This window comes from Neltuma alba, unplaced genomic scaffold (genome assembly GCF_004799145.2).
Source record: "Neltuma alba isolate B1F8T4 unplaced genomic scaffold, ASM479914v2 tig00012953_pilon, whole genome shotgun sequence".
Classification (NCBI taxonomy): domain Eukaryota; kingdom Viridiplantae; phylum Streptophyta; class Magnoliopsida; order Fabales; family Fabaceae; genus Neltuma; species Neltuma alba.
The window spans coordinates 105,834-118,980 of NW_021637315.1; the positions used below are offsets into that span (position 1 = coordinate 105,834).

General features: G+C 35.9%; 1 protein-coding gene across 1 annotated transcript; it reads right to left on the reverse strand.

Annotated features, from left to right (window-relative positions):
* Nucleotides 1–6,134: 6,134 nt before the first annotated feature.
* LOC114732916 (uncharacterized) lies at nucleotides 6,135–9,051 on the reverse strand. The gene is made up of 2 exons (XM_028920292.1): nucleotides 8,614–9,051; nucleotides 6,135–6,703 (listed from the first exon to the last, which is right to left on the reverse strand). The coding sequence occupies exons 1-2, from the start codon at nucleotides 8,942–8,944 to the stop codon at nucleotides 6,549–6,551; spliced, it is 486 nt and encodes a 161-aa protein (XP_028776125.1). The 5' UTR covers nucleotides 8,945–9,051; the 3' UTR covers nucleotides 6,135–6,548.
* Between the last annotated feature and the right edge of the window lie 4,096 nt (nucleotides 9,052–13,147).

Consider the following 13,147-nt stretch of genomic DNA (forward strand, 5'->3'; position numbering starts at 1 on the left):
TTGGAGGCGGTATAAAAGAGTCATGGGATTGCGTGAACTTCTTGTCCAACTTTGTTTATTTTGATACAATCTTGTCCAACTATATAAAGACGTAATACATAACCTCTTCTCCGAAGTGTTGCTTCAAAAGCCCTTCCCACACAGGTAAAAAAAACAAAAGTTAAAAAAAAAAAGCCCCTTCCCACACATCGTGTAGTCCCGTGCTGCTAATTATACCAGCTCATGATGCTGATTCTAACGTCTCCTCATAATCTTCAATTTCATAATTCTCATTCTTCTCAATCGCTTCTTTTACCTCTTCTGTTGTTAGCATGTAAAGGGAAGTTGGGTAAGAAGCATTTGCCTATTGGCGTGCACAGCATGAAGGCCAAGTTTCTCTCCTCTAGTTATGCACGGTCATCACATTCATCAATAATGTGGGAGGACATTGTGCTTTTGTTAAACAATTTTTTCAAAGTAGACTTTTTAGGTTTTTTCCACTCTTTTTTCACTTCTCTTTTTTATTTTCACCTCTGTCCGCATTTAACTGCTATCATGTAAACTACTTTTAATTGTCTTTTAATTAATACATTATATTTTTATTAAAAAAATGTAAATAGGCAAGTTGAAGGAAAATAATCTACCGCTCCATCGCTTATTATGCCCTTCATTTCAAACTTAACTTAGTAACTTGAATTCTGAAAATAATTGGACATCATATTCAAATAATTATTCCCTAATTTCGTTTTTATAAAAAACACTTAACCAAATTATGTTGTTTGAAATATTGGTTAAAATTAGTTCGAGATAATAAATATGTAAAAAAATCTAACTTTTTTTTTGGCCAAAATATCCTCATTCATGTCAAAGAGAGAGAATGTGTGGTGGAAGGATAATAATGTGTGAAAATTAAGTACAATGATATGAATAATATATATGAGTAATTAAATACAGGTAAAATGAAAATTTATCAAACAAAATTTAAACAACTTCTAAATATCTCGTATAAAAAAAATGTCATATTTTCACAATTGTCTCTTACAAAAAGAAACAGAGTAATTAAGTAGATTTGTTTTTGGTTGAGCCTTTTTCATGAATAAAAATTACATTTTTAAGAAAAAAAGAATTTTGAGAAATTTTATGATATCGTTTAAACTTTTAAGAATATAAGAATTTGAAAAATAAGATAAAGGCATATTTCTGATTATTTTGATAAGTTATTTCGAGTGTTTTTTTAAAATAATTAGATGTGTTAGGCGAGAAAGAATGTTCAAAAAAATATAAAAGTCCGTGAAAATATTATAAAATTTGAAAATATACAAATAAAAAAAATCAGTTTTCATAAATGGTGAATTGGTAATAGAGGAGATATTATAGAATAGGATAAATTAACAATTTTTGTCTCCATAGTTTATTTGAGTTAACTAAAAAAATTCAATCCCTAAATTTTAACTTAAAGTAACTTAATCCCTGTGGTTTTTATTTGAAAACTCGTTAACTTAGTGCAACACAACCTTCATGGTTTTAACTTTTAAAATGTCGATCTTTATATTTTCAAAAATAAAACTATAAAAACTAGAGTTTTTTTATTGCTCAATAGGGGACTAATGTTTCACATACGTAAAACTATAGAAACTCAGTGACATTGAGTTAAAATTCAAAGACTGAGTTTGAACTAAGTTAAAATTATAAAGATTGTGTTGCATCAAGTTAATGTTTAAGGACGAGATTAGAACCAAATCAAAATTATAGAGATCAAATGGTTAATTTTTCCCTATAAAATTTGAAAATCGCTCATGTTTTAAACTTAAACAACACCCAATATTTCAGTCCAAAAAAAAAAAACACCCAATATTGAATGCAAAGTGAGAGGCTAATTATATAATCATTACTTGCCTTACTCACCATCTCTAAGGCTTTGTTTGGTATAAGGGATTTGAAGAGGAAGAGAGGGAAGAGGAAGGATTTTAATCATTTTTTCTTGTTTGACAACACATAAATTTTGGGAGAGCCTCCCCTCCTCAAACTCCCCTCTAAAATTAGAACGATTTGAAGGGAAAGGGTAATATTTTGCCATGTTGTGACCATTATACCCATATTTTGTCATGTGATGATTATTATCCCATATCTTAAATAAAATAAGGGCAAAATTATCCATGTTAAAATATTTTTCCCTCCCCTCTCCTCATGAATTAAGTTAGGTAATATTAAAACTCCTACCCTCCCCTCTCTATAAATCCAAATAAGGTAATATTAAAATCCTTTCACTCTTCTCCTCTCTCCTTCCCTCCATTAAAATCCCTTCCTTCCCTTTCCCTTCTCTTTCCATGAGATTTGCAATAACTTTCAAATCTGTTAACAGAATTTAGCGGAACAAATTGATTTCAGGAACAAGCTCTAAGGCTCTGCAATTCAAGAAACTTCCCATGTCTCTTTCAAATTATGCAGAATATGCCTCTGCAACTTCCTTATCATCACATGTAAAGTAAATTCTGCCTTTAATATAAGCACCAAAGTTCTTGTCAACTATGTCTTTAAGTACCCTTGAGAGCCAATAATGAAGATCAAAAGATGAGTTGAAGAAATGAATGATTGATTTGAGAAACAATCTGCCATGAAATGAACCACCTGATGTTACAGTTGCGCGGTATTACTTGTCCTCATCTGTAAGAGACTTGAAAAGTGTGTTGCAATAACTATTACCAATATGATCATTGAAGAACACTTGAAATTCACGGGGCTTTGAGCTATGTCCTTAATTTGAACTTTTTTAGTCGTCTTAGGTTAAATAAAAAATAAGACCAAATTATATATAAAACACAATTTGGGTCGTATCTCTTGAAGAGTTATTTATTAATTTTGAAGTTAACCAAGTGACAAAATCATTTTAAAAAAAAAGGTTTGAGAATGGATTTTTCTTTTATAAAACTGATTAAGAAAATAAAGAAATAAATCTAAAGTATTTTTTGTGGTATTTTTAATAAAAAGAGATAATAAAGAATGCAAATTTGGATTTTAGGGAATCAATTATGAGACTGCTTCTTGAAAACAGAATATAGCTATCATTACTTTATAAAAACACAAGAGTAAAAAAATGCATCAAGTTAAAAAGCAATTCCAAACACGATTTAGGTCAAATAAACTTAACACTCAAATATTCCAAACGTAAGATAATAATCAAATTATTAAGACACCTTTAAAAATTACTTGATGTGCATGAGTTAATAAAACATGTTTCCCTCTCAAAGAATGCTTATAGAGACACTCAATTGCAATACATCTTAATCATAAAATCTAACAACACCCTAGATAAAACAATCTTAATGAATGCAAAGGAATTATATATAAATTTAAATCCCAAATAATACAACTCAAATTAAATTACAAAAATCTAATTAACAGAAATTATAATACATAATCTTAGTCTCCAAATCATAAAAAAAAAATTCCTAACATATAAAAAATCCAATGAAGTCTAAGAGAAAATTAATTGGAAAACCAAATTCTCTCCTAGTTAAAACTCCAAACTCAAGCTACTCCTCCAACTCCAAGACACACGGTGGGACTAGCCTCTCATGACTCTAGCAACATCTACAACACGTCTGAAGTAGCGAGAATCGGTTATGAGTCCCACATTGGGGAATCTCACAAGTATTGTGGGGTTTATAAGTTCAAGGAGCCCTCCCTCCCAATAGGCTAGTCTTTTGGAATGGGCTTTCCCTTTGGGCTTATGCTCATCACATTGGTGCTTTCATTGAGAGTGGACCAACCGAAAAGGGCTACCTGCGGAGGGTTCTGACCGGTAAGAAGACCGAGTGAAGTGCCGTAGAGTGGAGCCGCCGGGGACGTCGACTCTCAAGAGGGGTGCTCTGTTATGAGTCCCACATTGGGGAATCTCACAAGTCTTGTGAGGTTTATAAGTTCAAGGGGCTCTCCCTCCCAATAGACTAGTCTTTTGGGATTGGACTCTCTCCTTGGGCTTATGCTCATCACATTGGTACTTTCATTGAGAGTCAGCCAACCGGAAAGGGCTACCTGCGGAGGGTTCTGACCGGTAAGAAGACCGAGTAAAATGCCGTAAAGTGGAGCCGCCGGGGACGTCGGCTCTCAAGAGGGGTGCTCTGTTATGAGTCCCACATTGGGGAATCTCACAAATATTGTGGGGTTTATAAGTTTAAGGGGCTCTCCCTCCCAATAGGCTAGTCTTTTGGAATGGGCTCTCCCTTTATGCTTATGCTCATCACATTGGTGCTTTCATTGAGAGTTGACCAACTGGAAAGAGCTACCTGCGGAGGGTTCTGACCGGTAAGAAAACCGAGTGAAGTGCCGTAGAGTGGAGCCGCCGGGGACGTCGGCTCTCGAGAGGGGTGGTCTGTTATGAGTCCCACATTGGGGAATCTCACAAGTCTTGTGAGGTTTATAAGTTCAAAGGGCTCTCCCTCCCAATAGGCTAGTCTTTTGGGATTGGGCTCTCTCTTTGAGCTTATGCTCATCACAGAATCCATGGAGGCCGTGAAGGAAAGATGGACGCGGAAAGTTGTTGCTCATCGCTGGATAAGTATGAAAATTGAATGAGTAGTGGCGGCGAGGGTGTAGCGTGTAGTCATGAGATGAATATGCGAGGTTCTGCGAATTAAATAGCGATTTATCAGTCCTCGAGACTCTAGTTCAAGAGTCACAACGTCCAGGATGTTATGAACAGTGAAAAATGTGTTACTAGGTCCAACTGAAGAACCCAAATCTGCTATGCTAAAAACATTGGAGGAATGCCGCAGAAGTATTCGTAGATCAAGCTCCTCGAAAATGGCTTTGACAGTACTTTTTATTATATCTGCTTTCTTACGCTGCCCAACAAGGTTTGAACGTGATTCACCTCAAACTCTAATGAACTAATTAAAGAGTTGGATTAAGAATGAGGAACCTGAATGGAGGAATTTTGAGCATACCACTCTATTTTTTATTATAAGTCACTTGTACTCTAAAAGTTTGTTTCAAAATATAAGTCACTTGTAATATAATTAATGATCCTTTTCCAATTTTACCCCTGTTAATTTAATAAAAAATTAATTAATTTAAATCTGAAATAATAGCTCCTCGAAATATGTCCATTTCCCTCTCAATCTCTTTTTTTCTCAACTTTTCATTTTCTATGCAATCTATCTCTTCCCTCTCTCTTTCTCTCCCCCTCAACTTTTGATAAAAGTAAATATAAAAAAAAATTAGTTAATATATTTCTTGATTTGTGAGTTTGGAATACAAGTGACTTATAATAAGAAATAGAGTAGTAGTCATATTCCTCCTCACCACCAGTGATTTACTCAGCTTTATAGGATTTGGTGCAACTTTTGCTCTCCGTCTTTGTGCTCTGTGTTTCTGTAAGCGTTTGTAATAAAGACGCACATGTGCGCACCATGTTTAAGTAGTATTCCAAACAATTGAGGAGTTTTCTTTGCACGTCCAAATATAAAATCTTAAAATAGTCTCTGAAATTTATAATTTTTTCTTAAACTATTCTTATTGATAGTGCATATACAGAAGGGTTTTCATCCATGAGAGTTGTTTTCAATATAAATGATAAAAGGGATATCTTGGAAAAACTAACACATTTTTTAATAGTCTTTCAGTCTTTAATATAAGACATAATTAACTAATTTAAGTAGATTAACAATGTTAGTTATATTAGTTAATATGATATGTTTTTTTTTTAAATATCCTAACTATTTTTCTTAATTCCCTCCCTCCCTTCCCTGCTTAATTATTATTGAGGGAATATCAATAGAGTTAATTTGAAAAAAAATTGATAACCATGTGAAATAAATCTTAAATATAAGACTAATATCAACTCTCTAATTAGCTCCTATATTAAGAACCGGATGAGTAAATAACTATCTTGACTTATTCTCTTAATCTTTGTAAATTACTGATTTAACTCCCCTGTTTAGGACAGGAGAGGGCATAACCCAAGGAATTGGAACATCACTTTTCACCAATTCCATACATATATGAACAAACTAATGCTGTAAGAAAATTAATATATTAATAGTATAGACTCTACCTTAACATTACATGCTTCTTTCTTGTCTTGTCTTCATCTCCAAGCAAATATTTCATAAGCCGGGATAAATTTATCAGTTCATGAAGAATTCATGTCATTGTACCTTCAAGCAGACTTTGAATTTTATTATGTCTCCATTTTCACGGAAGAAAAAAAGTTAGCCGGAGAAGGCATAAAACAGATCATAAATTCAGACACATATAACCAAGTTAAATCTGATGCACACATCATCAAACGATAGATGGATACAAGCACAAACTACATCAGCCAGCGTGAACAAAAAAAATACTAAAGAAAATTCCATTGTTTGGTACTAAAAAGAGTATCACAGAAAGTGATCTTATGCAATGTTTAACCAAATGAAATGGCTTATCTCATTTAGCAGAATGATTAATCGTCGTTGTTGAGCAAGAATCACTTTGCACACAATGCCATAGCTGAGGCCTCTCCAATAATCAAAATTCTCTGCAAGACCCCAAAAGGTATTTTGAAGATTTCATCAAAACTCATTGTATCAGTCATCATAAGAGGAGTGTGGAGCGGCTGTGCAACCAGGGTCAAATGGATCTTCAGAGCCACAGCAGTGCCAGTACTGAAAAACCTTACCAGAATCAGGAGTATCCATGGTGCCACCTTTATACACACTCTCAAACTTCCTCTTAGTTTCTCCTGAGGGAAAGAGGGGACCAGAAGATAAGTAAATCAAAGACAACTTACACCAGGACCAGGAAGTAATTTAAAAGAACAATAAATTAAGCGCACAGATTTTCATCAGTAAGAATCGGAAGAGACTCGCCAGAAGGCACATATTTTGTCAAGGAAAGGACTAAAAAAGATCTGCTTGTTTCAGTTTCAGAGTCACTGGCCAAACCCTTCACCACAATGGTAATATGGCTAGTGTTCCATCTAAAATCCCAACTATCTAAAATATCGTTTTTCAAATCCATTTTATGAGTTGCATTTACTGATGCATGAGTCTGATAAATGAACCTTCAAGCTTTGTTAGCAGACATAGATGTATGTTGTTGACCTACAGCATGTTCTTTGTATATCCTAGTTCTTCATTCTCCCATCCTATAGCATCAAGTTTAAATTAGTTCTATATCAAATGTATACAACCACATAGATGTCCTTGACAACACGATAGCAACTATAAGATAATCATATTCACAAGTTGCCTCGTGATTTTACCCAATATAAACACTTCTAGCTGTGATCAGGTATCAGTATCATTTACCTGAAGTCATGTGAGGAAGTTATTTTTAGCTTATCGAGGTCAATTATTCTTTGGCATTATCGGCCATTTCATGCCTGCATTTATTGAACATATCTGAAGTTGTTGGGACGAGAAGGACCCCACTTCTATACCCTATGAAGCATAGACAGTTACACAGACTTGACACAGCATGGAGATCACCATGATGTCAAACTTTAAAAATATATATATATATATATAGAACATGACACAACAAGCATATATGTGTGTGTATGTGTGTGTGTGAACTCTGTTGGTAATACACTTCTAGAGAAAAACAAAACGGGCTTATACTATATTCTAGCTATCTTGCACTATTCTTTTCTATAAAAAGAAAAAAAAAAAACTACCAAATCAAAATCAGAAATACACGTTATTGAATTTATTCATGCACAGCATCAGGAAAGAATTTATTCTTGGGCTCGACTACGTCTGACTCAAGACTTAGCCATATTGGCATGTATCCAGGCCTGTTCAGCAGTTGAAGCCGAAATAATCTTTTTCACTTAGGCACACACCACATCTGAAAATAGGTGTGTCTGAGATTAACGATTCATATCAAATGTGAGCTTCTGAATTCATGGCCAGATTAAACCTTACAAGGAGAAATAGAAACAGTGCTCACAACAGCCTAAAAATATTATTTCACGATTGAAATGGTCGGTTTGGTGGTAAATTACTACTGTACTCTTTTCGTTTTAACTACGAAAGACTGCAGTTCATTACATTGAAATGTTTGAAGTATCCCGTTATTATCTGAAATGAGTACCAATCACACATTGGAAAGATGAGATCTTTTTTTTTTTTTTTTTCCCCAAGTATCATGACTACAAAGGAAATTTTCGAAATATGGGTTAAGGCGTAAATCTGTTTCGACTCAGGAGTGCTGGACATGCAGAAGTTTAAATTCGTAGCAATATTACCTCTTAACATTAAAAAAATAATAATAATAATATTGATCATTAAAATAGTTACATTGACTATTCACATTTTTAACAGTAGGAACGAAATTACTGGTTGTTAAACTTCCATGACAAGTTTATTCCAAAAAAAACCTAATTTCCGAAGTAAATTTTCACCTTGACCCTTGAAATATTGGTACAAGTAATAGAAGCCCTGACCGCATTCAAGGAAACTTTTGAATATAGTTTCTCACGGATAAGAAATGAGTAAAATTAAAAGGGCAACAAATCATGCAATTATTCCAATGGCATATAAATCCCTCAGAACGCAAACCAATTTTTATAGTGTACTGCCAATGTTGTCCATAATAGTCATAATAGGAGGAAGAAGCAAAACAAAAACTGAAGCGAATTCAGATTACCTCCGAAATGGGCAGTGTGAAACCGACAAGCACGAGGGTGATTGAGTGCAGGGTCGTATTGACTTTTGCAATTCTTGCAAGTTCTGAGAGAACTGCTGGACTTTTCGTCGAAGCTTGAAGAGCATCGAATGTAAGGGAATTTCAGCAAGTCAATGTTGGCCTTCGATAAAGATGTGTTTTTGAACAATTGCGGAGCAAGAGGTTGTTTCAGATGATGCAGAGAAGGGTGAGAGATCGATTGGGAGAAAGAAAGAGCCATCGGCTTGAAAATTTTGTTCAACGAATCCAAAGTGGAATAACGAGTCGCGCGAGCTGCTTCCATATTTTGCATCTTGCTTCATGTTTACCTGACTCGTCAGGTTCAGCTGTGGATAGAGGGAAAAGGGAAATTGCATTTACCCTGATGAAAACACACATTTGTTTGGTTTCAAAAATACAATAAATCATGAAATATCGGCACTTTGGCCTTTGGGGCAGCGTTGGATCAGGATTTGGCTCAGGCTTCGTCCCGAATCATGATTAAAGAAAATTTATCTCACATATTTCGTAATAAATCATTATGCGAAAAAAAATTACTACCTCTGATACTTAATCTAAAAACTAGTTGATTTATTTGAGTATATTAAATAAAATAGTTAAATTAATTATTTGTAATAAATAAGTATAGATACCCTTGCTAATCATATTCTCTTCTGGTCTTATTTACATGGTAGAAAGAAAAGACATTTTTTAGTCCTATTTATAGGGCATTGAGAGAAATTTTTTTATGGATGTACAATTTTATCCTTCGATTATTATTGTGTTAACTTTGTTTACATGAAGTATAATATATATTAAATAGGAATAAAGTTGAAAAGTTATTAAATTTTAAATAAGAGTTAATGAAGTTTAAGATTTTTCTATCTATGTGAAACACGTTGAAAGTGAATTATAAATAAGACGAAAAGAGTATATTAGAAAAAACTATCATTTGATGAAAAACTTAATATATACAACTATTACAAGACTATCTTGAAAAAAAATGAATAAATATGATAGACAAAGTGAATTGGGATATTATATTTAAGATTAAATTAAATGATTAGTTCTTATATGAGGTACTATTAAAGCAAATATGAAAAATTATACTACCTTCAGTTCTTAATATAAGACCTTGTTTGAGTTTTATTTTGATCCTAAATATAAAACCCCAATCCATTTTGTTTTTCATATTTATATATTCCTTTTTAAGATAGTCCTTCTAATAATGGTAGTTCTAACCAATACACTTAACTAGTGAGGATACTTTAGGAATGACAGCGCCTATTTATGATAAATAACCAACTTAACTTATTTTCTTAATATACTCAAATTAGTCAACTAACTCTTATATTTAGAACCAGAGCCCAAAGGCAATATAAGCTAGTTGGGAAGTTATTTTGCTGTTAACTTGTAACTTTGTGGGCTTTAATATCATTTTGTTTTATCTAACAAAAAGTAATTTTCATATTAATAATCAGAAGAATATATTACCGTAGTGTGCAAAAAATATACTACCACTAGACCTATTTACAAAATGATAAAAATTTTTGTCACGCCTACATTCAATTTTTATCCTTTTTGAATCTTTCTATATATTGTTTTTTTTGGTACTAAGGAGGGCTAAGGCCCGAAATGGAAAACTAGACTAGAGAGTGAGATTAAATCCCATACAATCATTAAGAAGCATAGCCCTTAAATTGACTGGGCATGAATTTAAGTAGGTGGATCTTGAAATTCCTTGCTTAGCTAATGTATCAGCTAGCATATTCTGTTGTCTATCAATGTAGAGACCTTAAACCTCCCAATCGTATGCAAGGAGGGTTTGGATACAAAAGTAGGTAAGGCTGCTGGTACTCGTAAGTTGCTTGTTGTGAATCATTTGTATTAAGGACAATGAGTCTGATTCTAAAATGACTTTCTTGAAGCCAAAATCCCATGATGACTGAAGACCTTTCAACATTGTCGATTCCTCTGCTTTAAAGACACTGCAACTCCCAAGAGTTCTAGTGAATCCCACAATCTATTGACCATTGTGGTCTCTAATGACTCCACCACATCCTGCCTTGTTTATGCTTTGAGAGACAGCTCCATCAACATTCAATTTAACCCATCCAAGTGGAGGTGAATTCCACATTAAGGGAGCACATGGTGCGAGAGAAAACTGAAGGTCCTCTGCATTATTATGTTGAACTAAATTCTTCCAATTTCTTAGAACAACAACAGCAGGGTAAATTGGCTTTTGGAAGTTAGCATCATGAAGAAAACAGTTTCTCCAAATAGATACCGAACAGACACACCCCATATAAGATTCTAGCTAGGACACTCATGATTGCTAGCTCTTTTTTGAGGTTCAATGTAATCAAGTCTCATTGGAAGGCAGCATAAGATTTAGAATAATGAATCGGAGATAAAATACACATCCATAATTTTTTAGCATATGAGCAATCCCTAAGAATATGCATAGTAGTTCCAACACCATCATCACAATAGGGGCAGGTAGATGGAGCTTGGGACCACTTACTTCTCCACTCATTAGCGGGTAATTGATGGGCCCAATAGGTATTGGGACAGGAAATACAAGCGAAGGACTCAGGGCCTCAAGCCCAACATTATTCAAGGTGAGCTATGTAAGGAGGGCAAAACTGGGAATGCAAACGGTAAACAAGGGGTAACGAACTTCTGACAGTGTCAGGTAGTGGGAGGTGTTTAGAGGGGGGAGGGAGTGAGTGGCGAGGTAGACAATTTTGAGCGTTAGACAGGAGAGGGGATCTGTTCTCTCGAACAACAAATCATGGAGAGTGTTCTTCTTCATTGATAGTTATTTCCAGTAAAAGTTCCTAGTATCTAACCCGTTTCATCATCTATTGGTGAGTGTATTCTCTCATTTTCAATCAGTAAAGAGGATACTCAGCATTGTTTATCAGTTCATTTAGTTTGGGTTTACTAGCTCTATCATCTTGGTATCAGAGCGAGCATGGCAAGGACCAGAATGGAGAGTAGGGTGGAGCAGTTGGAAAAAGTAGTCGAAGAAATGCAGCGAAAACAAGCAGAGACGACAGAGCAACTTACCGGGGTTAGCACAATGGTGAACCTTATCCATCAGCAATTGAATGAGTTCCGTTCTGCGTTCAATGTGGCCAGCCCATTGAATAATCCAGAGAGCCCACCGAGTCAGGCATGCAATGCGATAAGGGGAGACATGGACGCAGGACAGGAGGGTCAGGAGAGAGCCACACGAGAGGAGATGGGACAGAGTGACATGAACAAGCACCGAAAACTCAAGTTGCCCATTTTCTCAGGAGAGGACCCGCTCGGTTGGAATTTTAGAGTGGAAAGATATTTCGTAGTGAATGGTTTGAGTGAGGCAGAAAAGCTTAATGTCGCGGTGGTAAGTTTGGAAGGCAAAGCAATTACATGGTACCAATGGCTTGAGTCATGCTGTGCAATCAAGTCGTGGAAGGAATTTAAGAAGGAAGTGACAGACCGATTCCATTGTAAACAAACCGGGGACGAGTACGAGCAGCTGTTTACCCTCAGACAAGAAGGTTCTGTAGCAGATTACTGAGAGCAATTCAAGCTGCTATCGGCACCATTGAGGATGTACGTGATGAGATTTTGATGGGCGCATTTATGAATGGATTGAAGTAAGAAATTTGCTGCGATGTCAAGCTGATGCACCTGCAAACCTTAAAACAAGCTATGGACTATGCAGCGCAAGTTGAAGGGAGAAACCGTGTGAGGGAGAAATTGGAAGGGAAGAAGGGCAGGACAACAAGGCTAGCAACAGGAAGCAGATGGAGTGACTTCAAACCAAACTTTCTGAAACTCACAGTTTGGATTCATTCAAGAACGTCAGTTTGCCAGCCCAACCAGGGAGTCAGGAGGGAAGAAGAAGAACCGAAGGCAATGACCCCTCGAGCTCCATCGTCGGTGTCGTCGTCTGCGAGTAACAAGGGAAATGGAGCAAGCCGCAAGAGGCTATCAAAGGCCGAAATCAATAAGAGGAGGGAGTTGGGCCTATGTTTCAAATGTGAGGAAAATATGGGCCAACCACAAGTGTAAAAACAAACCCTCTAACTGATAGTTCTGGATGAGGAGGAGGACAGGCTTGGAGAAGATGAGTTGGGCGCCCAGAATACCGAAGGGGGTCCAAAGGAGCGAGACTTAGTGTCCCTGGAGTTGTCGATGGCCACAGCAGTGGGGGTAACCGGGAAGCGAACATTGAAGATGAAAGGGAAGATGATGGGTAGGGAAGTGCTGGTGCTCATTGATTGCGGTACCACGCATAACTTCATCTCCCATTCCTTGGTGGCAGCACTGGGTATCACAACAGAGAGGGTGAAGGAGTACATAGTAACAGTAGGGGACGGACGGCGAACGATATCTGACTTGAAGTGCCCAGAAGTGACCTTGGAGATACAAGGCCTGAAGATCAAACAGCCTTTCTACCCATTCAATCTGAGCAATGTGGACCTCGTTTTGGGGGTCGAATGGCTGGAGTCATTGGGCAAAA

Bases quoted from the DNA above. Each gene is read 5' to 3' on its own strand.
- LOC114732916 (XM_028920292.1), bottom strand. From the start codon at position 8,944: ATGCAAAATATGGAAGCAGCTCGCGCGACTCGTTATTCCACTTTGGAT. The intron at 6,704-8,613 runs GTAATCTGAATT...TCTTTCCCTCAG, and splicing joins TCACACTGCCCATTTCGGAG to GAGAAACTAAGAGGAAGTTT.